The sequence below is a fragment of the Eptatretus burgeri genome, chromosome 5 (assembly GCF_056783735.1).
Source record: "Eptatretus burgeri isolate ZD-2024b chromosome 5, Ebu_testis_v1, whole genome shotgun sequence".
Classification (NCBI taxonomy): Eukaryota; Metazoa; Chordata; class Myxini; order Myxiniformes; family Myxinidae; genus Eptatretus; species Eptatretus burgeri.
In genome coordinates, this window is record NC_140965.1 from 91,138,587 (window position 1) to 91,165,118 (window position 26,532).

General features: G+C 43.9%; 1 protein-coding gene across 1 annotated transcript in view; it reads right to left on the reverse strand.

Moving 5' to 3' along the window:
* Positions 1-26,230, reverse strand: part of TM9SF2 (transmembrane 9 superfamily member 2) — a 71,034-nt gene extending 44,804 nt beyond the window's left edge. The window contains exons 1-2 of the mRNA XM_085882843.1: positions 25,942-26,230; positions 19,172-19,239 (exon numbers count right to left, since the gene is read on the reverse strand). Coding sequence (XP_085738969.1) covers positions 19,172-19,239; positions 25,942-26,067 — 194 coding nt within the window. The 5' untranslated portion in view covers positions 26,068-26,230. The remainder of the gene's footprint in view (positions 1-19,171; positions 19,240-25,941) is intronic.
* Between the last annotated feature and the right edge of the window lie 302 nt (positions 26,231-26,532).

Genomic DNA, 26,532 nt, shown 5'->3' on the forward strand with positions numbered 1-26,532 from the left:
AGGGTGGGAATTACTGTGTAGGGGACAAGGACAATGTATGATTACTGTAAATCGAGAATAATAAATGTCGTGTGTATCAGTCAGTCAGCCAGTCTATTTCCTCCATACCTCCAAAAGCATTTCCTTTCCCCCCTCCCCCACTTTCCTCACTCATCATCAAATGCCTCATTTTCATACCGACAAATTGCTGGATCCTTCACAGTGCTAATTAATGCCCCGAGACCGCAATGTTCTTGCCGTTATTTCATTTCAGCACATGCTATAAGCTCTCTCATATCTTAGCCTGAACCAAATTTCAAAATTTAAACAGCGGACTTGACCTGAGCAGTTCTGATAACTAAAAGAAAAAAAGACAAAAAGTGTTCATTTGTCCAATTCGCACATTCTTTGACACTCCGGGCGGTGTTTAATATGACCGGCCGGCAATCGTTAATCACTTGCCAAGCCTGTCGTTCCTTATCAACTGTTTTGTTGGAGTGCTTGCTTGAGTACTTAAGCCACTTGGCTAGCGCTCTACAAGCTGCTTGGATGTTCGTTTGGAAGCCAAGGCAATACATGGCAAAAGTACTCACAATGTCCCTGCTAAACACAATAAAATTAAAATACAAAGACATCGATCGACATCCGAAGGTCGGGTCCCACCTGCCTGTGTTGTGCCCCATGGTATCATGTGGCGTCAAGCCTGCCGTTCCTGATCAACTGATGGATGGATGGAAGGATAGAAAGGAAGGATGAACCAAACCAATGTTTGCAAGCCAATAGCAAGACAGAAGATGGTGGTGTAAACTGTAAATGACTTCTTTTTTTTATCATAGCAGTTGTCGATTTTGAAAATAAAATTACAAATTGACATTCAAGACAATATTAAGTGATAATGTAAATTAAGTACATATATCAACATGTGTTCCATTGTCTTAGTTAAATCTGATAAAAGTTTAAAATGTAGCCTTCACCTCGGAGCGGTCATGCTGAGCACCGCCCGGAAACGCACACACACCCTGGTGGAGTAGTTTAGAAGTTATTTCCTCTGCCACCGAAGATGAAGGTGGTTATGTTTTCACCCCTCTCTGTCTGTCTGTCTGTTTGTTTGTTTGTGTGCAGGATATCTCAAAAAGTTGTGGACGGTTCCAGGTAAAATATTGTGGGCAGGTTCGGTGTGTGTGACAAGGAAGAATTTATTTGATTTTGGTGAAGATCCGATTTTTTTGAAGATTTTGAAGATTTTGATTGAAGATTTTGGTGGGCATCCGGCCATAAAACATTGCCTCAAGAAAAAGCCCAACCCCTGCACAGCAGGGAAAAATGGCTGTAAAAACGGTCATATATTGGTGAAGATCCGGATCCGGATCCGATAATTGTTTAAGGGATCCTTCACCATTGAGAGATAGGGCTAAACTAATATATAGCACGATATCTCAGAAAGTTGTGTCCGGATTCGGATGAAACTTTGTGGACAGGTTAGGTGTGCGGCAAGGACATATTGCTTCCATTTTGGTGAAGATCCAAATCCAGATCTGGATAGGATAATTATTTAATTTTCAAAGTGATTCTTCACCATTGAGAGGTAGGGTTAAAAATGATATATAGCACGATATTTCACAAATGTATTGAGCCCCATATGTTTTCATGGATCAGGCATTACGTGGCGGAGGTATGCGCTATACCGAGTGCCCTTCTTGTTAGGGGAGAGTTGTTTCCAAAACCAAGCTCATTGTATACTGAAATGAAAAAGAAACTTCCCACTTCCCACATAAACCAATGTCCCACAGAAACTTCCCACTTCCCACTTCCCACTCCCACTCCCAAGCCAATAAAGGACTTGATATATGTCTTTCATAGTAAACACGCATATCCCCAACCTTTTTTGATTTATAATGGAAAATTTGTAATTTTGACCGATGACATTGACCCCCAAAACTTCGGACCCGACCGATCTTCACAAATATGCATTTTTCACTGCAGGAATGGGTAGGATTATAAGTGACAAATAGAATAAGGTTCACGATAAGCTTAGTTTGAAGTAAATCAGATCATTTTTGACGAAGTTATGAGTGAGAAACGATTTTGATCTTTTCGTGACCTTCACCTTGACCTTTGATCCAATTGAACCCAAAAGTTAATGGGGTCGTCCAAGGTTCATTTCCCACCTGTGGATTAAATTTGATAGTGTTTGCTAAAGCCGTTTTGCATTAAAGTTGCTAACAGACAGACAAACAAACAAACAGACACATAAACCAATGTCACCCGAGGGTAACCCGTATCTTGCCAAAAGGTGACCACGTGTGACTTCTTTAAGGTCACACTGAGGTGAACAGAGCTGCTATCCACCAGGAGCGACTCCTTGAGGAATATCTGCCGACGAGAGATTCCGATGAGAATCGTTCTACAGAGTAACCATGAAAAATATGCTTTTGCCTCATAATGTCACCAAATGACATCATAATGTCTCAAGTTTGACATATCTAGAAAGCACTCATCGGGGTGTTCAATTTGAGGTACTACACGATATGGTTCCTAAAACTTGAAAATTTGACCTTGGGGTCAAATATGTTTGACCTGAGGTGCTAACCATGAAGGTCAAGGCCAATCGCCACCAAAAATTAATCAGCTGAGCGCCAGACCATGAACTATATTCCCATGAAGTTTGAAGACGATCCGATCAAAATTACTCAAAAAATAAGGGTTTCGTCGACTCCCCTGATTTGCGACAAAGTGACCTCGACTTTTGATCTTGACCTTCAAAATTTTATGCGCTGAAAGGGACCTCTATAGGCCTCCGATATGCGAAGTTACAAAAATTTCCAATGATAACTGTGCTCTGCAGAGTGATTTATACGTGATTACAGACCAAAAAAATAAAATAAAATAAAATAAAAAAACATATGAAGGTCAAGGCCAATCGCCACCAAAAATTAATCAGCTGAGCGCCAGACCATGAACTATATTCCCATGAAGTTTGAAGACAATCCGATCAAAATTACTAAAAAAATAATGGTTTCGTCGACTCTGATTTGCGCCAAAGTGACCTTGACCTTTGACCTTGACCTTCAAAATTTTGTGCAATGAAAGGGACCTCTATAGGCCTCTGATATGCGAAGTTACAAAAATTTCCGATGATAACTGTGCTCTGCAGAATTTTTTATACGTGATTACAGACAAACAAACAAACAAACAAAAAAACATACAAGCTGACTAACATATCTTGCAAAAACTTCGTTTTGGCCAGATAACAAACCGGACGATTACAATATCCCGCTCCCTCCCTCCGGGGGACGGGATAAAAAACGTCATGGTCAGAAAAGCAACAGCCTCTGGTATTTAGAGGCACAGCTAATCAGAAAGTTGCTGGACTTGCTATTCATACAACCATTGGGTCCATACTCTGTGCAAAGCGTTGATGCTGCCAAAGCAGTCTCCTTGGCCATTGGACACAATCCTGGACGGGTCGCCACTCCGACACAGGATACCAGCAAGCTGGCACTCATTTTGCTGACCTCAGAAGGACGACAGGCAGTCAACCGCACCTGGTATTAATTCAACAGCCAAGTGGGATGATGAACTCAGGATCCCAAGCCCACCACCCTAACCATTAAGCCAACATCAGGCATACTTGCTATCCACAAGTTTAATACAAGACAAATCCCCCCCCTCCCCAAAAAGACAAAAAAAAGTCTACCAAGATACAAGCCTACGAACAATCTGTGGAAGATTTCACATCCAGCTTTACTCATTAAACTTTTGGACGACATTGCTGAACTACAAAAACGACCGACTCAAAATATCCGTTTTGTAATTCTTATTATTCTTTTCAGACAGCCAAGTTGGTGAAAGCTCAGGACTTGGTTTAAATAGTGTTTAAAGCAGTTGAACAGATGTTGTTTTTTTTAAGCAGGTCATCTTTCATTCCTGAAGTTTATGAACAAAATATGTTCCTGGCACATTGCTTCTGGAAATGAACAAGTGACCTTGAAGTACTGCATTTTATGTCACATTTGAAGTGGTTTTGCCTTCAAGCACCTTCGAGGTGATTTTGGAGGATACAAGAGTAAGGTGGTGGCAGAGGGAGGAAGAGTGAGATCTCTTCGGGAGAGGTTAGGGTTAGGTTTCCATGGAATACCTCAAATACAATTGTCTGAAAAGTTGCAAAATATTTCCTGACGCACCATTTCCTCGCCTTCAATGCAAATGTCATCAATAAATTTAAATCAGCCATACAGGATTTGTTTTCTTTATTGTTATTTAATTTAAAACATGTCTTCTTTCATTCCTGGCATGCATGAACAAAATATTACGACGTTTGTGAGCCCGGCGAGGACGTCATGCACCCTCCGGAGAATAAAGGCACATACACGGAGGATTAGAGTCAGTTATATCGGAGTATTCTGTTTCGCATTCAAGTTATCTCGTGTGCATGGGAATAGGTTGTGTGCGTTGCAAGTCTGAGTCAGCATAAGTATGTGTTTCTTTCACGCTCTCAGGATTCTCCAACCTCTACATCTCGCAAAAAACGTACGATAACTCACTTACAGATCCCCACATGCCTCTTTCTTTTAACGGAGAAATTAGAGCAAGGATAACTGCGTCGCAGAGTCAGTGGTAGCACGCTAGGATACACTGGTACGGAAGACAGCCATCAAATCTGACAGGTGTGTCTAGGGCTTCCAGCCCCCTCCTAATTCCTGGGAAGGGCCGCAGTAGAGATCCACCAATCAGGCACTGTTGGTGGGTCGGGAGGGAAGACAGAACAATCACCATCTCAGAGCTTTGTCTGCCTCCTGCAAGCCCTGAACCTATGGGAAGCCTCAAGGATCACCAAGGTGGAGAAGGAGGAAGGAATAAGAAGAGGAGTACACATACAGCACAGGCAGTTCAAGTGTGTCTTTTCAGAAGTTTAGAAAGTCCGAGGTACCCCTTGGAAATTCAGATCCTTTTACCATTCAACTCTCATCCAAGCCACTTCGCCTTTTGCTTTCTCTCTCCACATCATTTCTGCATGGGCATGCATATTTCTTCTTCGTCTTCTTCTTCAGACTTTCTTTCTCAATGATCTTCACACCTTTGATTTATTTTCATTGCTTATTTCTGGACGGTCCGCGGCTTTCACACACACAACATACACTGCCCCGGAGCACTGTTCATGCTCCCCAGTTACCAGCAAGCTGCCCAAGTCACGACCTCCACTTGCACCTTGGCACGAGACACCGCAGCAATGCAGATCATCACATTCAACAAGAATATGAGTGATCCCATACGATTGGGCGCCATTGGAACGGAGGGTGGTGTATGTGAGGCGAGCGTTAATTGCAGCCTCAACTGGGGTTGCAAAAGGTGCATTAAAAACCCCAAACCATCTCTTTCACACTTCTATTCTTGACCCCTCTTCACAAACTCTGTTTTATTTTCCTTCGGGTGTCTGGATCAATTTCTGTGTAAAGGTGATGTCATTGTAATAAGGCATCAGAGGGTGGGAATTACTGTGTAGGGGACAAGGACAATGTATGATTACTGTAAATCGAGAATAATAAATGTCGTGTGTATCAGTCAGTCAGCCAGTCTATTTCCTCCATACCTCCAAAAGCATTTCCTTTCCCCCCTCCCCCACTTTCCTCACTCATCATCAAATGCCTCATTTTCATACCGACAAATTGCTGGATCCTTCACAGTGCTAATTAATGCCCCGAGACCGCAATGTTCTTGCCGTTATTTCATTTCAGCACATGCTATAAGCTCTCTCATATCTTAGCCTGAACCAAATTTCAAAATTTAAACAGCGGACTTGACCTGAGCAGTTCTGATAACTAAAAGAAAAAAAGACAAAAAGTGTTCATTTGTCCAATTCGCACATTCTTTGACACTCCGGGCGGTGTTTAATATGACCGGCCGGCAATCGTTAATCACTTGCCAAGCCTGTCGTTCCTTATCAACTGTTTTGTTGGAGTGCTTGCTTGAGTACTTAAGCCACTTGGCTAGCGCTCTACAAGCTGCTTGGATGTTCGTTTGGAAGCCAAGGCAATACATGGCAAAAGTACTCACAATGTCCCTGCTAAACACAATAAAATTAAAATACAAAGACATCGATCGACATCCGAAGGTCGGGTCCCACCTGCCTGTGTTGTGCCCCATGGTATCATGTGGCGTCAAGCCTGCCGTTCCTGATCAACTGATGGATGGATGGAAGGATAGAAAGGAAGGATGAACCAAACCAATGTTTGCAAGCCAATAGCAAGACAGAAGATGGTGGTGTAAACTGTAAATGACTTCTTTTTTTATCATAGCAGTTGTCGATTTTGAAAATAAAATTACAAATTGACATTCAAGACAATATTAAGTGATAATGTAAATTAAGTACATATATCAACATGTGTTCCATTGTCTTAGTTAAATCTGATAAAAGTTTAAAATGTAGCCTTCACCTCGGAGCGGTCATGCTGAGCACCGCCCGGAAACGCACACACACCCTGGTGGAGTAGTTTAGAAGTTATTTCCTCTGCCACCGAAGATGAAGGTGGTTATGTTTTCACCCCTCTCTGTCTGTCTGTCTGTTTGTTTGTTTGTGTGCAGGATATCTCAAAAAGTTGTGGACGGTTCCAGGTAAAATATTGTGGGCAGGTTCGGTGTGTGTGACAAGGAAGAATTTATTTGATTTTGGTGAAGATCCGATTTTTTTGAAGATTTTGAAGATTTTGATTGAAGATTTTGGTGGGCATCCGGCCATAAAACATTGCCTCAAGAAAAAGCCCAACCCCTGCACAGCAGGGAAAAATGGCTGTAAAAACGGTCATATATTGGTGAAGATCCGGATCCGGATCCGATAATTGTTTAAGGGATCCTTCACCATTGAGAGATAGGGCTAAACTAATATATAGCACGATATCTCAGAAAGTTGTGTCCGGATTCGGATGAAACTTTGTGGACAGGTTAGGTGTGCGGCAAGGACATATTGCTTCCATTTTGGTGAAGATCCAAATCCAGATCTGGATAGGATAATTATTTAATTTTCAAAGTGATTCTTCACCATTGAGAGGTAGGGTTAAAAATGATATATAGCACGATATTTCACAAATGTATTGAGCCCCATATGTTTTCATGGATCAGGCATTACGTGGCGGAGGTATGCGCTATACCGAGTGCCCTTCTTGTTAGGGGAGAGTTGTTTCCAAAACCAAGCTCATTGTATACTGAAATGAAAAAGAAACTTCCCACTTGTTTGAAATGTAATAAAATTGTAACAGTTCAAAATAAAACAAACCAACAATTGCGAATTGAAACATTGGCATTTTATTCAATGACATGTCAAGTTTTTGACCAAGATATACCATCTCATAAGTTTGTTCTCCAGTACAGAACAGCACAGGGTGCAATGTCAGTCCCTTTTCAATAGCGTGTGTGGCCACCATTGTTTTGGGTACAGGCAGTGCATCGTCGGCGCATACTGCCTACCAGTCTTTGGATGGATTGCTGCTGGATTCTGTCCCACTCAGTCCTCAATGTCTGAAGCCATCTGACTTAGGACCATCTGCCTGTCCTGCCTTGCAGTGGTGACTATTGGCCTCCCTGATCGAGGTCTGTCATCTACAAAGTTGTGGAGGGTGTCTCTGTCCACCAGGGCCGATATCGTCTGGTGTGAACAGCCAAGGCGACGTGCCACCTCACGGTAGCTCAATCCGTCTTGCAGTATGCCGTTGATCCCTTGACAATCGTGGCATGTTGATTGAAATGCCCATTTTGCACTGGCCTTTTTAAAGCCAATATCAAGACATCACGTGCAGCTCATGAAAATCATCCCGTACCCCTTGGCTAATCACTGACAATCAAAAAGGCTGTTCAACAGCTGTGTTATGAAGTGACCATCTGTGACCGTTTTGTCTGACAGTGAGGACACTATGTCCACAAATAAGTTCACACATTTACTACATGCAGTGTTATTGTTGATATTTGAAGGTTTAAAAGGTGGTAAGTTTCTTTTGCATTTCAGTATAGATGCTGCAGGAAATTTAATGGCAGATGAAGGAACAGCAGGTGGGAACTCATTCATTCATCATTCATTCCTTACACCTCATGTTCACTGATATTGGAGTATCGTGTGTTCATGAACCACGATGGAACTTGCTGTAAATCCACTTTTCACCCCATCCATTGATCCATTCCCTCCCACCCATCCTTCAATCTCTCCCCCCCCCAACCCCCCCCCCAATCTCTTTGTTTGTCCTCAGTCCTCCACCCTCCTTTCTCTCTCTCTCACACCAATCTTCCAACTTTCATGAAGTGATAAACGATTGGGTTGGTTGTGATAAGTTCCCACAGTTGGTTGTGCTGTGGTGTTTATGTTGCTTTTTGAGCCCAGAGTGTTGTGGAGTGTTTGTGTTGGGTGGATGGGCACTTTTTTTGGCGGTCAGGGCTGCTGCTGGGTTCGATTTTGGGGATTTGGCTCGGGTTGACAGATTCTGGGACTCATCGCATTTTGGTTGTAAAACGTGTGCTGAAATTAAATATAACCACAAAACACTGGTGTCTCCAGACTTTTATAAGCATTGCAGCTGTGGTGCGATAGGCTCGAGGGTCTCTTGGCCCGAGCCGGGTTTTGGGGTTTGGACTGCGGGGTTGAGCTTGGCAGCAGGTCCAGCTGCTGGAGGGGTGTGAGTTTGTCCAGTTTGCGAGTTCTTTGCACTCTGTGTGTCTCTGACTCCTCAGAGAGATCCAGTTCCAGAGCGAGTAAACAGGGTGGCAGCCGCAATTTGAGGCGCAAACCTCAAGGGAAGCGCATGTTATAATCTCTCTAAAAATGGTAGGTACTGTTTGAAAGTGAAGGGTGGTTTCGCTATCCTTCAAGTCTGACCACCAAACTCAAGTCCAAAACACCCCCTTCCTCCTCCTTGCTCCACCTCTGTCTCTTTCTATCCCCCCTCCTCCTCCCCCACCCCCCTTTTCTTTCAGTATTCCTGTCAGCTAAGTGATGGGTGGTATCTGCTGGGCTAAACAAATAAATGTGTCTGTGTGTCTAACTTTTTTTAACCATTTGAGCTTTTATCATCAAATTTTCAACATAGCTTCATGATGAGAATATGGAGAAAACAAATAAATAATTTGGTCAAAAGGTCAAAGGTCAAGGTTGCATAAAATCAATTTTCATCCGCTTGACCTTTAATTTTAAGAATTAGCACATTGGGTCACTAAATTGGTTCACGAATAAAACACGAGAAGCTGATCGTCTTGAGGTGAAAAGGTCAAGGTAATAAAATCATTAATATCCATCTGATTGACTTTAAATTTGAGCAGGGTTTGCATATTCAGTCAATGAAGCTGTTGGCTTTTTAGATGAAAAGGTCAAGGTCACCGAAAATCGTAAAAAATAAAAAAATAAAAAGTAAAAATTCGCTGTTTTCATGGAAAAACAAGAAAAAGAAGAGCATGAACAAGAAGAACACTGAATACAAAGCAGGCACGGACAGGCTTTGCTTTTTCAAATGCTTTCTCATTATTTACTGAAGTTACTTCGCTGCTTACCGAATGCAACCAATATCCACTTCATGAAATACAGGATATAAAGATATTTCACAATCCACCTCATCTAATATATAAAGCTTAAATATTTATTACGCATACATGTAGGATGCACCAGAGTAGTTGCTTGCAGTATGCAAGCATGCCCGACTGGTATATAATTATACAGTACTGTATCTAAAACCAAAAAAAACACGGTGAAGCCTCAGTCGACCCATGTGAGTACGTCTCGTAAATACGTCCCGTTTGAATGCGACGACTGTACTGTACTTCTCTCAACTTTTTTATTACATCGTATTGGACCATGAGTACGTCTAAACCTTTCAATTTGACCTTTCAGACCATTAAACCTTTATTAGGGGGGTCATACTGACAGTGCAGTATGCTTGATAACATGGATGTGGAACAAGTCAAAAAATGTAAGTTTTCAGTTTTCAAGCACAAATTATACACTGCACCAGAGACAAACAAATCAACTCTCTTGTTAAAGTCTCACAACCATCATAATAACTGCCTGCTTGCTATTCATCAATACGAGAATATAAGATCACTTCATATGTGTGTGTGTGTATATATATATATATATATATGAGACATATGTGTCTCATATACGAGAAAAATCACTTCACTGACGGAAATACCAATCTTTGCTGCGACAGCTAATCAACAGGGCAAGAAGAAAAAGGATTCCTGGGAGTGCGGGGATAACTAGCGTCGCAAGTTGAGGTTTGCAGTTTCACCACGTGTACCCATAAAAATAATAATAATAATAATTTTTTTTTAATATTGTCGCGAATTCGCGCCCGACGGCGTGCGAGCGGCCACGTAACTCGAATCGCGGCACGTCGCCCACCGGACGGACAATTCTGTCGTAACCCTCTCGGACTAACGCCGGGAACTAGTCACGGGTGGGCCTTTCGGCCTCACTACGATCGTGCCAATCGCCCCCCCGCGTGGGATAGGGTTGTTCGCCAAATTCGACCTACCTAAGTACCCACACGGAGGGTAAACCGGGAGATCGCACCTCGCCGCAAGTCCACTCTGGACACGGGCCACTTTAAGCGACCCGTTCCGTACTATCGGGATAACCGAGCGGTGTTATCGTCAACCTCGAAGGTTCCGATTAATTATAATTAATCGGAACCGTCGAGGTTGACGATAATCGTTAATTTATTTTTAGCGTATTTAGCCCACTATTTTTAGCGTATTTAGCCCACTACCAACCCTTTACGTGAAGTAAGATGGAGATTCAATTAAAGAAAAGACGAAGCGAAACGGGAAAAACAGTTCAACATGAGGCACATTTATTCCGCGGCACACGGAAAGCACACATATACAATTACAACAATTATGCACCAAAAGCAATTGCAACAAAAGAAACACAACAATGCAGAGATACTACCGACTACGCGAGCACACGGCAACACTTACACAGTTTTACTTTACAGACGGCGCCGACAACACATATACTCAAAAGCAAAAGAAAAAGGGCCACCCTCAAATACAAGGGGGCAGACGGGCCTGTAGGCACGAGACCGGGTGGAGCCTACCCATCTTGTGATGAGCCGCAAATGCCGTGGCGGTGCCCCGACTCCGCGGGTTTCGTTGGCACTGCTTGGAATGGGGTGGGAACGGGGCCCCCTTTCCGCACTATCTCAGCGCGGGGGGGGGAAAAAAAGGGGGGAATTGTTGATGCTCTGGGGAAAGAGGATAGCTGGCTTGCTTGGGTCCCGCGACGAGCGACTCCACTGCGACCTCGACCGCGCTCCCGGCTTCCCCTCTCTGCAGCTCCCCGACAGACTCCGAACCCCGACAGACTGACTCTCCTCCAGACCCGTCTTGACTGCTGCTGCCACACTCCGCCGCCACCACACCTCTCCAACTCGCCCGAGCCCAAAACTGACTGAATTCGCCCCGCGCTTTATAGTACGGCAGGAGATCTCGGGGGCGGAGCCACGCTCGCCCATTGGACGGAGGAAAAGTGGGCGTGAACCTCCCCTGATCCTCGAATTTGCATATATCGATTCTACTCCGACGCGCCTGGAGGCGGGGCCAAATCGCCCCGCGCTTGTGATAGGACGGATCAGAAGTGGGCGTGTATCATTCCTGATCCAAACTTCTCCTTGGAAAGGCCGCTTTTTGCACCCGCTGCTCGGCGCGCGCCCTGTACGAGTCCAGAACAGCCTGACACTCGGTGCCCACAAGCGGTGCGGGAATGGCCGCAGAAGGAGAGGCGAAGGTGGTGGAGGGTCTAAAGTGGCGGTCCCTGGCCACGGTGACGCTTGGAATGGCGGTGATGCGATGGTTGTGGGATGGTGTGCTGTGAAGGTAAAGGTCGTGGCTGTTGGCGTTGTTGTTGTGGTGAAGCGGCGTTGCGGTTGGTGGTTGTTGTGTGATGGCGGTTGAGACGTGGTTGGTTCAAAATAAAGATAGAACAGAAAAACGGCTATCTTAAAGGGTCGCAGCCCGAATGAATCACATTTATTCCCTCTAAACAACGGGTTTGGGGCTAACTACACATGTACTTACACAGATATCTCACCTACGGGACCTGAATGGTGGTTTGCGAATTTCCTCAACCACAACAATATATATTTTTTTATTTTTTCATCATGAACCTCCCCAGGAGTTCCCTGAATCCATCAGAGTTGGATTTATTGAAATCCATTCATTTGTTCTCAAGTTATAACATGACAGACAGACACACAGTTCCCTTTATAAAATATAGATTGGCCATAATGGAACCAACCAGTTTGCTAGCTCAGTGTGTACTGTAGTGTGCAAAAGTTTGGGTTATTTGGACTTTTGTGGTGCTATTCCCCATTAATCATTGGTGGGAAGTTCGAAATGTGCAATGTAGGAAAGTAATAATTCAAATTTCCGTGAAAGTCAATTTAATATCACACTTAACTTTATGAAGTACAGGTAGGCCTATCTATACGAATAAAAGGGATGCATGTGTCAGTGTGTCTCCTCCATAACCCCAACAAGGACAAATGTGTCCAAGAGCCATGTCAGAAAGGTTTTGTCTTCACCAGAAAAAGAACAAGAACAATAACAAGAAGAACAATGCAGAGCTCTCTGAGAGCCAGCGTTCGCAACGCGACGCGGATAAAAACATAAAACTTAGCAGCCTGGAACTTTGCATGCAAACTAAGAAAACTCCAAGGAAATGCAGGAGTGAAAATTGAGTGTTTAGGTTAATTCAAACACCCCTTTTGAAAATAATTACTGGCCTTGTTAAATTATATCCTTCAGCAGGCGATCCTCAGCCACCTCGCTGTCTGGGGTCTTAAGGCGTTTCCACGGTAACCTCGCTGGGGTCTGAAGCCACCATGTTTTTAAGCTTGCTCATCCATGCTTTGACTTGGAACAGGCCGCAACGCTTTCTTAACGATAGAAATTATTTTTCCACTTTCCTCACTCATACGATCGAATACCCGTTCATCGCAGCTACAGATCGCCAGGTACGTTGCAATGCTTATAAACGCCCGGAGACGTCAGCATTCTTTGCTTCATTTCATTTCCGAACATCTTTTAAAGTAATAAGAATTACAAAATTTAAGCTCCAGAATCGAACTTACAAGCAGTTTTAACTCCTAGGAAAGTGTTCATTTGACCCATTCGGACATATTTGACATTTCGGGCGTCTCCGGGAGGTGTATGCTTAATGTGTTGCTAATCGCGTGCCAAACAAGCCGATTCTTCACAACTGTTTCGTTGGAGTGCTTGTTTGAGTGCTTAAGCCACTTGGCGAGCATTAACCAAGCTCCTTGGTTGTTCGTTTCAGAAAAAGTGTCCATGCTTTCAAGGGAACATCGATTAGACAGACGTACGTTTCCACCTGGATTGGGCCCTGCGGTGCCGTGCGGTTGATGCCTCGGGGAAGTGTCTCGTCCGCTGAAAATGTGCAATTTTATCTTTACAGGACATCGCTTTGTTTAACCTTTTATGCGATCTGCTCAAATAATCCACCCCTCACTTTGACATCGATACATATATAAAATCAATAAGGTCCATCCGACCATGTGTTTGCCATGATCGAGCTGTGAAGGCAGAGAGCATAGATCGACATTTTGTGTTCTGTGCCTTGATATATTTTTCAATTGAATTTTGCTAATTTCCTACTTGAATTCCTCTTTCAAAGAACTCTTAGTCCTGGGGCTGATTCTCAGAAGGGGCCTAAAATGAAAGTTTACTGCACCCCCCCCCCCCGCCAACATAGGTTTTATGTGTTTTTCTTGTTTATTGATCTATAAGGTGATGATTTTAAAACATTACCCCTTCTAAAAAGTGTCCATTCGAAGTTTTTGGGGGCATTTTTGATACCGGGTGTGCTTTACCTCTAAAATAGGTTTTTTGTGCTTGGGATGGGTGGGCATATTACATTGCAGTTAGGTTTGCCCAGAGTGCACATAGACACATTAAATACAAATCCAAGTGTTTGATTTTGTTTTAGGAGATATTTTCGCTACAAATTGTGTGAAAATAATGTAAAGATTGTGTGAAAATGATAAAAAAGTGTGAAAATGGGAAAAGAAATTGTGCGAAAATTATCAAAATTTTGTTAAAATTATGACAAAATACGATGTTTTGTCACTAACATCATAAACTATTATAGAAATTCGCATTCTAGTATATTTCTTGATGATGACTGTTGCAAATAGTGTCTGGTGCTTATTCAGTGTGAATTGCATTTGGTGCAGAGTATCACGGCATGTATTGAGAACTGGATAAACCCTTTCCAATCTGACGAGCAGCTGTGACATTTGGCTTCTGGACACGTGGCAACCGAAGATGTAAAGCGAGACCTTTTGGATGCTCGTCAAAGAGGCGTAGGATCACAAAGGACATTTGCAGCAGACAGATTTGGGAAATATGGAACCAAAGACTTCTACGCTACTCTACCACAACTGCAGCTGAAGACGTTCGCATCCATGAAGAAGAAGAGACTGGGGCATGACACATCGCACGCCAGCGTCCTGAAGTCAACAAGAGACATGTTTGGCCGTCTCCTTGTGAATGGTCAAAGCCGTGAACTAGCTATGGAGAAGCTTCTGAGTTACCAAATTGGACCGCTCCCACTCTCAATCGCCACGCCAGATGGAAGTCCAGTGAAGACAGTCAAGGCTATATTGCTCAGAGCACGAGAAGACAATGTGCAACCGCTGACAAGTATCCCCCTGGATGCTACCTGGGTGCTTGACGCAATGGCCATCATCCATTAAGCAAAAACGGCACCAAACATGACATACTCACAACTGGCCTCTTCACTCTTCAACACCATCACATCTGGTTATCCAGCTGGTGCGCACAAAGACTGGGTAGTTGACACATACCCTGATATATCCATTAAGATCACGGAGCACAACCTGAGAAGCGATGCTGGTATGGAGAGCCTTGAAACCAAGATCCGCACAGGAACACAGAAGATTGACCAGCAGCTGAACAAGTCTCTGATGAGTGGATCCTTCAAATGTGCCCTGACAGAATTCCTCCTGAATGAGTGGTCCAAGCCAGAGTATGCTGCGCAGCTGGGCCAACAAGCACTGTTCGTGACAGTTGGAGAGAGATGCTTCAGGTTGAAGGCCAATGACCAACTAACAGAAGTCCTGAAGGCAGAAGTGGCTGAACTGAGATGCACACACGAAGAGGCAGACACCAGGCTTTTGCTCACGCAGCCCATGCAGCTGATCACGGTGCTCCTGCTGTGATCAAGTCCCCAGACAGTGATGTTGCAGTCATTGCCCTTTCAGTCTGCCATTGTATTAGCTCGCAGCTCATCTTTCGCACCGGCACACAACAGCGGACCCACTACCTTGATCTTACAGCTATGGCACATACCCTGGGACACGATATATGCTCTGCTCTCCCAGGTTACCATGCCTTCAGTGGCTGTGACTCGACCAGTGCCTTCACTGAGCGCGGAAAGCTGTCAGGACTCAAACTTCTAAAGATCGAAAATGAATTTAGAGCCATTATGAACAGCATTGGGCAGTCCTTCAGTCTGTCAGTAGCAGAACTCGCCAGAGGAGAAGAGGCCATCTGCACCCTGTATGGGAAGAAGCAGCACAGTAGAGTCAACGAATTGAGGCATGAGATGTTTGGCGCGCATACCACAGACCCATGCAGACTTCCGCCCTGTCAAAATGCAGCAGAGTTCCACCTACGTCGTGCCAATTACCAGGCTGCCATTTGGAGAAGATGTCTCGAGAACTGCCCACATGTACCCACTCCACATGGTCATGGCTGGGATGTAGCCAGGAACAAGACCACCATCAAATGGTTAGATGTTTCTCCTGCCCCGACGTCTGTCATGGAATGCGTTAGCTGCCGGTGTCTGCGTTGTGCTGACCGGAGGTGCTCCTGTAGACAGAATCAACTAAGTTGCACCAGAGCATGCAGATGCAAGCCTGACCGGTGCGGAAATTCCAAAGAAACTATCGTTGATCCACTGGAATCCGACGATGAGACAGATGACGAATAGGACATTGAACAATTCATATGAATCCAGTTTTTCTTATCAGGTAAGTAAGATTTTGCTTAGTCTATAGGTCTTTTAACCTTATTTTACACGGGGTCTGAAATGACATGGGAACGTGCAAGAAACCTGAAACTTGGCCAGTTGCTACTGCCACATGCTTATTTTATAAAAATGAACTCATTTTAATTTTGCCTCAACAATGAGCTAATTCTGACGTCAAGAATAATTAATTTTGGTGAAATTCCGTGTTTTTAGTAGGTAGGTTTTAGAGTAAGAACCCCCCCCCCCTTAGACAAATTGCTCCCAAATTTGGTACACGTTTTTAGAAATGACAAAGGATAAACGTCACCAAGTTTCAAAGTCATACCTCTAACCGTCGCGACGGTAAAGGCAGAAAACAAATATGCCCCCCCCCCCCCGTGTAAAATAGGGTTAATATGTGTATTATTCAGTAATAAATATGTTTTTCAGGGTTTCGATAAACGTCCATGCAGGTTTAGTAAAGTTACAATGCCTCAGCACAATACAAAATGCTTCCTGAAGCCAACAATATTGTCCTATACGAATGCTACAATACTCAATACCGCAAAAAATGTCAGGTTTTGCTAAAACGTATCACTATATGAAATGGCTTGCAATGGGTTATTTGGACACTTTTTGAAAGGGGTAATGTTTTGAAATCAGATGTCTATAGACGATATAACATGAAAAAAACCATCAAACCTATGTTGGCAGGGGGGTGCAGCAAAACTCAAAATTTTGGAATCAGCCCCAGGACTATCTGTTTGAAGGTAAATATTTGTGTTTGTCGTTTGTTTGTATTTCATGTGTGTATGTATATAAACTGTGTTGCCAGAACAAGTGTGTGTGTGTGTGTGTGTGTGTGTGTGTGTGTGTGTGTGTGTGTGTGTGTGTGTGTGTGTGTGTGTGTGTGTGTGTGTGTGTGTGTGTGTGTGTGTGTGTGTGTGTGTGTGTGTGTGTCCTCTCAGGGTGCGCTCAAAATATCCACCTTCATTTTGGTAAGGGGTCACGATTGTCGAAGATTTCCTCTTGAAGCATTTGTAATTAGTGTTGCCAGCCCAAAGTGTAAATGAATAATAGACATTGTTCCTTTGTCATAAATTATTATTTGAACTTTGGTAAAATGCTGCAGTTGAGAGGATTCCCTTGTGAACATGATTATCCATGTATTCTGTAAAACATACATCTGCCTTCAAGTTAATATCGATTTGTCATTTTTGGGGGATTAAAACTATGCAACAACCTGGAAAATGTTGCACAAGTTCCAGGAAGACTTAAGTATATTAATTGATGCATGATCAAACACAACTTTAGATATTTCTTATTTAGTTCACATATTTAAACAATACAATGCATGGCTTTTAGTGTAGACTCATTGTAAATATCTGCCGAGGTTCAGTGAGCAGCGCTGATCAATGTCATGTTGTTCTTTATCAAACGCTGAGAATGTGCCGAAATAACGATTCACTCCCTTGATCTGTGTAACTGTCTGTACCTCCAAACCCTGGGAACCTCGAAGGGGCTGTTGTGCTCTGTTCTGATTGGCTGTACTTGAGTCTTGCCGACATTTTTATAATGTTCTCACTCCTTTCGCAGAAGCAGAAAGCAGTTATTTTGATTTTGAACTGTGGGAATAGTTACTCTTTTGCAGATGAAAAGAGTTTTCTCTTTTATCCTGCTTGTTCAATAATTCCCCCCACTCGTCCCCGTTTCATATATAAGGCTTGCATTAGTGTGGTTTTTTTTTTTGAGAATTTCATCGTTATATTTTTTCCCCATATGTGCATGTACGTATTCATATTAAAGATTCTCTTTTGTATGCTGAACCATTGTGGAATTTGAGTTATTTTCAACCACATGATTCACGGACCAAGTTGACATTTTTTTGTATTTGTGGGTTTCAGAAGGTGGAACAGATCCATCCCAGGTCTCAATGTAACCACCAGTGTGTGTGTGTGTGTGTGTGTGTGTGTGTGTGTGTGTGTGTGTGTGTGTGTGTGTGTGTGTGTGTGTGTGTGTGTGTGTGTGTGTGTGTGTGTGTGTGTGTGTGTGTGTGTGTGTGTGTGTGTGTCTCCATACATGGGTTTCAGAAAGTGGAATGGAGTCCTTCCCCAAGTGTGTGTTATTTTTTTAACTGTTTAATATTTCACTGGTCAAATTCGTACATGGAAACAATCAACATACACCATCATTGCAAATGGATACAGGGGTGGACAGGGAACAACCATTATTCAAAGAAAGATTTGAGGGATGGTTCCACATGATAATTTATTGAGACCATTCCTACCTTGTTTACATACCTTTTGGCACACCATCCTTCCATCTTTTAAAATGTTTTATACAGGGTGGGGCAGAGAAACGAGATATTTTACAAACCGATCTTCGCTATGCCAACATGATCGCAACTTTTTTTGTGACCAACCAGCGACAAGGTTTCCTCAAGTTAATGAGGCCAGTTGGTTTCAACAAGATGTCGCGATGGCTCATACCGCCACTGTGTCAATGGCTGCCGTAGGACTACATTTTCCATAACCACATCATCATCTGCAGGAATGGTGACAGTACTTGGCCTCCAAGGTCCCCAGAACCTGTCAGCATGTGACCATTTTTTATGGGGGCACTTAAAAAGGAAAGTGTATGCTCATCGTCCTCACAATATCGAAGAGCTGAAAGAAAGACTGTCAAAAAAATTGCGGAATCTCTTTGGAGATGCTATGCCGAGTCATGGGAAACATGCGTGGAAGACTATAGGAATGCCGGTGCAGAGACAGACGTCACCTCGAGGATGTGATCTTCATGAAATAAATGGCATGCTATGTACTTCAAGGTGAAAAGGTTTATTTAATTACTGGTGGGGGGGTTGGTTTTTTTTTTAATCGCCCTTTTCTCTGCCCCACCCTCGATTACGTGCAGACTTTGAACGCCAAATAAACCACAATGATAGGCGAGTAACCTCGTGTAATCTTTTCAGGAAAAACTAAAAAAAGAAAAAGAAAAGAAAAGAAGACAGAAATCTCCCTCAAATGTTAATGTTATACATTTTATGAACAATCACATGAGACGGACCGAGCAATTAAAATTGAAGAAAAATTATAAGCAACACATTTTGTAAAGATTTTCAAGAATTGTTGCCACAAAAACTTTTGCAAGGAGGAATCTACTCACACGTTGTATTCGTAGGGCAGCACGGATTCCACCGAGTCGAGCCTGTTCACAAACAACTTGATGATGCTCTGCAATGGATGTGCAAGAAAAGTTGTATTTTAAATGAAGAATAAAACACCAACCCAACTGCTTCTGGATTGACACAATTCACAGGCAGGTTGCCAAAATCAAATACACAAACAAGCATTGTTGTTTTTAAAATTATATATATATATACATATATGGATTATAATTGATCATCGTAAAAATCACAATTATCACCAGAATGCTTTGCCAAGCTGAACAGTCTCAGTTTTGTATTCCAATGACAGGCCGGATTTGCATCCAGACATCCAAAATCGAATCGGCTGGTTCTTGTCACCCACCAAACTCATCCACATCCATCCACAAAGTTTTGAGATATCGTGCTGCAATATCAATTGTGGCACTACCCCTCAATGTCAATGTTGAATAATCACTTAAAATTCGAGTGTCTGGATCCAGATCCAAATCTTCACAAAAATCGAATCAATTCGTCCTTGTCACACACCCAACCTGTCCACCAAGTTTCGTACAAACCCCTCCATAACCTTTTGAAATATTCTGCTCACAGACAAACAAACAAGGTTAAAAACATAACCTTTGTCCACCTTCGGTGGTGGAAGTAATGAATGCTCATTCATTTGTACACAGCAAAATGGGCATCACGAGTATGAGCTCGAAACAAAATGCCAAGTTGGATGGCAAGCTAATGCAAAGAATAATAAAACAAGGACAAATGTGTCCAAGAGCCACGTCCTAAAGGTTTCGTCTTCACCAGAAGAACAACAACGCGGAGCTCTCTTAGAGCTCGCGTTCGCAATGCGACGCGGCTAAAAAAAAAACAACAAGAAGAAGAACAACGTGGAGCTCTCTTAGAGCCAGCGTTCGCAACGCGACACGGCTAAAAATTCAGCATTTTGATCACAACAACAATAACAACAACTTCCGATATTTCATCACGTGCCTTGATGGAGCCAATAGAGAGACCCGTCATGGAGGCTCCTCCTTCATGACGAGAAAATAATGTATTTACGAAATTACAACACATTAAATAGTAACGTGAACTTTTCGAAACTTTAAAGCAAATGTCCGAATATATTTAAAAGTTCATGATAGACGCTCTCAAAAGGAACCCTCAATGTGAAGATGTGTACAGGTGTTTAATATTTAAGGAGATCCGGATCCTGTATATAAAAGAGCTGTTAGGGTTAGGGTTAGGGTTAGGTGTTAGGTAGGGTTAGGTGTTAGGGTTAGGTTGACCCTAACCCTAACACGTCCTAAAGGTTTTGGCTTCACCAGAAGAATAACAACAAGAACAAGAAGAAGAAGAACAACGCGGGGCTCTCTCAGAGCCAGCGTTCGCAACACGACGCGGCTAAAAAAAACAACAAGAAGAACAACAACGCAGAGCTCTCTTAGAGCCAGCGTTCGCAACGTGACACGGCCAAAAATGTTGGAGAGAAAAAGTGATGCAGCCACATCGTGGTAAGAATAAAAGGAAGAACAACAACAATCAAATAATACTTGGGGTTTGCAAATGTGAGGAGGCAATGAGCAGAAATCTGGAAAACCTCGATAAAAGAATGAGACTGGATCAAAACTGTGCAAATATGTACAACTAGAAGGGCACTCGAGAGAGCACGTACCTCCGCCAGGCTGATTCGTTTACGTTTTGTATCCCGCTGATAGGCCAGATCTGGATTCTGACCCAAACTAAAATTTAATTGGCTTGTTCTCGTCATCAAAACAACTCATCCACCAAGTTTCGTCTGAATCCATCAACAACTTTTTCAGATATTTTGCTCACAAACAAACAGAGACAGACAGACGAGTGAAAACTTAACCTCCATCCACCTTCGGTGGCGGAGGTAATGACAAACTCGGAAAAGTGCGGACACAGTTCAGAACTCCTATCACATGAGGTGAGATCTCCAGAGTGGATAACCTTGGAACACCATCTACAAGGGACAGTGTGCAAAAGTCATATGGACATTCAGTTCCAAGCGATCCTGGACAGGGCTGTTTCTGTTGATGGGAGCAGCACGGTGGTTAAGACACTGGACGCAAACCCAAAATGAAGGCAGAAGTAGAAAAGATTTCGAGTCAACTTTGCCAAAATGAACCAGATGCAGCAGGACTACCATGTTACGAACAGATTATGAATAAAACCCAGAGGGCTCATCAATGACCTTCGGGGAGGGGGTATTATCTGCCCTGCTCACCCGGTCTGCTCCACAGAAAGCACCAGTCCACACTTTAGGCTTTTATGGTGGGCACAACACAACCTATGAAATGGCAGTTCCACCCACAGATCCACCAACAACATTTATGTAGAGGGTGGGGGGGGTGTAGTGAGGTGTAGGAGGAGATGGATAAATGAATGCAACCAACCTGTGGTTCAAATCTTGATACACCCAATTTTGAGCTGTCACCCTGGTGTTTTCACACACACAGGGCCAGGGAGGGATCAATGTGTGCGCAGTTAAACTGGGTGTCCTGTCTGCTCGCATTACGTGGTGTACATTAAGGATCCCAAGATGTGCTTTGCAAAAAGTAGACGAGTTATCACCGGCACCCTGAACAAATTACAAATTCCTGCTCAATATCACCTTCATTCAAATGTCAGGACGAACCAACTGGTTCATGAAAGAATGTCAAAAAGAAAAGAAAAAAAAAAGTTCCCCGGCCAACCCCACAAGAAGGTAGGAATAATTGTGCTGTTGAAAGTGGTAGTTGTTGGTGGTGGTGGTGGTAGTAGGATGTCTGGGGTACATGAGTGGGAGATTGGTTTTATTTATCAAAACCAGAATGAGTTGGGTGGAAAGACACTACTATTGAGGATTTGTTGTAGGTCACGAGAGAAAATGGTACAATGACCGGCTGTTTGCATGAGCACTGCAACGATCTTCACCAAAAGGGCAAGGTGCCATTTCTCAGACTCATGAGAGATGTCGAAAGACACAGCCATGATTTTAAAAGTATGCTTGTAATCCAAAACATCAAAACAGATTTATTGGAGCCCATTTATTTTTAAAGGTGTGGAAAGAAAAGGTAAGCCCTCACCCCATTTTCCTCCCCACAACCAGCAGAGGTTTGTATGAATGCCCTCACTGTTATGCGTTCGACTCCCATGACCGCTTGGGATGGAAACTTCTGCACCCTGCAACAAAGTGGCGACTTGTCCGGAATCAGTTCGGAGCCACCGAAACGGCCACGACTCGTTGTGATCACCCTGATGGTCTGTCAAGAGGACACACCTCCAGCATGCACACCCACCCCACATGTGGGTAGTTTATGAACAAATGGCCTCTTCTGTTAACAATTAAAGCAGAATGTCAAATGGCAGCTGGATCAATTGTCAGTGATAAGTGTTTGGCAACAGACGAGTCTTGGGATCCGACAACTCTAATACCTTTGTTCATGCTGGCCATCTCACCGAGAAGATCGGTGGTCCAATGTATCAGCGCAGATACGAATGGGAACAAGTTGCCATGGCGAGAATCATGGTGAGAAGCGGACGTTTCGGAGAAAGCAGACTTGCTTCCCACGGCAGTTGGCATACTCTGACCACATTCTGGCGATGCCATCTGTTGTAGTACATATTTAAGGAGACAGGTTGACACCCTACACCAGCAAGACTTATTCTTCATTTAGGTTAGGATCAGTGACCCATCATCAGAACCCTTTGCAAGGAGTATGGAAATGAAGCTCAGATGATTACTTGAGAAGTTGTAGTCTCTCCTGAGCTGTCGTTGGCAGTCGAGTAAAAAAAAAAATGCCGTCCTGGTGCAGCATTAACAGTGAACAGTACATGCCGTCCTTAAGATGGGGAAGCAAAGCCGGCTGTCCGATCTGCATATACGTTAAAGGATCCTCCGGTGGCTCAAAACCATTATGTACCTGCTGTCCCCTGACTACATAACCTGCTCAGAGATGAAACGGGATTGAAAAGTTGAAATGACAAAATTAGATGCTTGTAATCCGAAACAAGTGGCCACTTTGTTGCAGGGTGTTGCAGTTCCCATCGTGTACAGCCTTTTTGGCTGCTGGTTGCATCATTGGTTTTGGGGCACGACTATGTCGCTGATGCAGTGCCCCAGCTTATGCAGTTGTAACCAGTACACTGGTGCTCATTTTGCCGACCTTGGAAGAATGACAGGCTGAGTCAACCCCCTGGTGTTAATTCAGCGGTAAAAAAAGGGCTCGAACTCAGGACCCCAGGATCCCAAGCCACGACCCTAACCGTTAAGCCAACAACAGGCTTATGGGTGATGGAGGAAATCACAAAAATAAGACCACTGGACCTTGTAACTTATTTGGGCCCTGGCCTCATGTTGCAACACAAATTTGGCAACATTCTGACCGGTAGGCCTGGAGAAGAAGATTTCTAAAGGAATTTACACAATTTCCCCCCAAAAAATTAATAAGGCTGTCATTTTGACACACTTCCGGTCACGTGGTTGGCGTAACCCCTCACAATTTTACATCAGGATCCCGGCCTAACCTTGTAACCAAAATTTGGTAACATTCTGACTGGTGGGTCTGGAGAAGAAGATTTCTGAAGGAATTTACACAATTTCCCCAAAAAAATTTAATAAGGCTGTCATTTTGACACACTTCGGTCACATGGTTGGCGTAACCCCTCACAATTTTACATCAGCATCCCGGCCTAACCTTGTAACCAAAATTTGGTAACATTCTGACCGGTGGGTCTAGAGAAGAAGATTTCTGAAGAAATTTACTCAGTTCACAATTTTAACCAACTTAAAAAAAAAAAAAAATCACGTGACCGGAACAAGCTTTGCAATCCTCATGACCAATCAGGAGAGGAACGTTGCTGCCAAATTTCGCCGGATCGACCCAGCGGTTTGGCCGGAGAAGTTGAAATAGGAGACGGACGGTCGGTCGGTGCCCGATGTCAATACTCGATATGGAATTCCAATTCCAGACAAGATAAAAAGTGGGCTTCATGCAAAAAATAATTATAATAATCTATCTATAATTCCAGCAATCTCTGTGTGTCTGTCTGTCTGTCTATCAGTCTATCAGTCTGCGACCGCCGCTTTTCGACGACCGCCGGTCCAATCTCATTGAAACTTGCCAGGAATATTGCCGGGGACCCGCGAATGTGCCTTTTCGAGGTTTGATATCAATCGAACAAGCGGTTCCCAAGTTATGGCCACTTATCTGTCGACCAATGACAGGACACGTTGTTATGACTCACGAATGACGTCACAATTAATGCTTATTTATTATTTATTATATTTTATTTTGCACGATTGACGGTCCGATCTGATTGAAACTTGCCAGGAATATTGCTGGGGACCCGTGGATGTGCCTTTTCAAGGTTTGATATTAATTGGATAAGCAGTTCCCAAGTTACAGCCATTTATCTGTTGACCAATGACAAGACACGGTGCTCTGACATCACGAATGACATCACAATTAATGTTTATTTATGTATTTATTATTATTATTTTGCACGAGTGACGGTCCGATCTGATTGAAACTTGCCAGGAATATTGCTGGGGACCCGCGGATGTGCCTTTTCGAGGTTTGATATTAATCGGACGAGCGGTTTCCAAGTTACGGCCAATTATCTGTCGACCAATATCTGTGAGAGAGGGGGACGGGAGAGGAGGGGGAGAGAGGAAGGGCGAGACTAGGGGGGAGAGAGGGGGAGAGAGAGGGGGTGGGAGTGGGGACGAGAGAGAGAGCGAGAGAGGGGGATGGGAGAGGAGGTGCGAGAGGGGGGTGGGAGTGGGGGCGAGAGAAAGGGGCGAGGGAGAAGGGCGAGAGAGAGGAGGGGGAGAGAGAGGAGGGGGAGAGAGAGGAGGGGGAGAGAGAGGAGGGAGGAGAGAGAGAGGGGGAGAGAGAGGAGGGGGAGAGAGAGGAGGGGGAGAGAGAGGAGGGGAGAGAGAGGAGGGGGAGAGAGAGGAGGGGGAGAGAGAGGAGGGGGAGAGAGAGGAGGGGGAGAGAGAGGAGGGGGAGAGAGAGGAGGGGGAGAGAGAGGAGGGGGAGAGGGGGAAAGAGGGGGAGAGAGGGGGAGGAGAGAGGGGAGAGAGAGGGGGGAAGAGAAGGGGTGAGAGAGGGGAGGGAGAGAGAGGGTGAGAGAGAGAGGCGTCACAATTCAAGAGGGGGTGAGAGTGGGGGCGAGAGAGAGGGGCGAGAGAGAGGGGCGAGAGAGAGGGGCGAGAGAGAGGGGCGAGAGAGAGGGGCGAGAGAGGAGGGGGAGAGAGGAGAGGCGAGAGAGAGTGGGGGCGTCACAATTCTTCATTTGATATGACGTCACAATTGACGCTGGAGACCTGAATGTGTTTCCCAAGTGTTTCCCAAGTTATGGCCATTTATGATACGGTTGGTCCGATCTAATTGAAATAATGCCCCAATCCAGTCATCGTTTACGCACCTACGGGCCCGTACTGGTAATAATAATAATAATAATGATAATAATAATAATACTAAATAAGTAAACTGATAAACTACAACACAGGCATGCCTGGCCGAATGACCACCTCCTAAAAAGGATGTTACATATTTGAGATCTCGACCCAAACAGTGGTGGTAGTCGCAGAAGATCCACACAACTCATAAATACCGTTTAACAATCTACAACCAGCGACGTTTATCAAAGAGCGATGGGAGAAGGACACAAGTAAAGGACAAGGCCGAGGCTGAGGCCGATGCCGCAACGATTGGAACGTACTGTTCGTGAGGCCTAAAAACACGGGCCGCGACTCGTTCCCTACCGAGCATCCGTTCTTCTCTTTACCCGGCTCGCAGAACGTGACGGGCGCTAATCCGGGCAAATAGAAGGCTTCGCAGAACGTCAGCAGGAGGAACACATTGGAGAGATGAAAAACCTGGTTCATCATGACGAAGAAACACGGCGAACCAGCACAGGGGCTCCTTGAGTCATCAAAACCTCCACGTCCGCAACAGTACGTCACGTAAACTGGTTCGGTGCCTTCCAGGTATTTCTTCCCTTTCTTTTCCTCGTCCTAATCTTTCACTTCTTCCTCTTCTTCTTCACTCTATTTCGTCACCTCCATCCTTCTTGATATTTACTTAAAAAAAATTTTTTAGTTTTTATTCTTCTCTTTTCCTCAATTTATTTTTAATCGGCAAAGTACATGAGGAAAACTTGCAGAGTTCAACATCGCAGTGCTCATCACAGATATTTTTTGACGTTGTTTTGGCGCCATCTTACTACGCCAGTTAGAGCACAATGGGTGAGGCTTCCAGTTCGTACGAATATGAATATAGTTTCTTCTTCTTCTTCTTTCAACGTTGACACGACCCCAAATAAGAGACACGGATTCTATTTAATTATTTTTTTC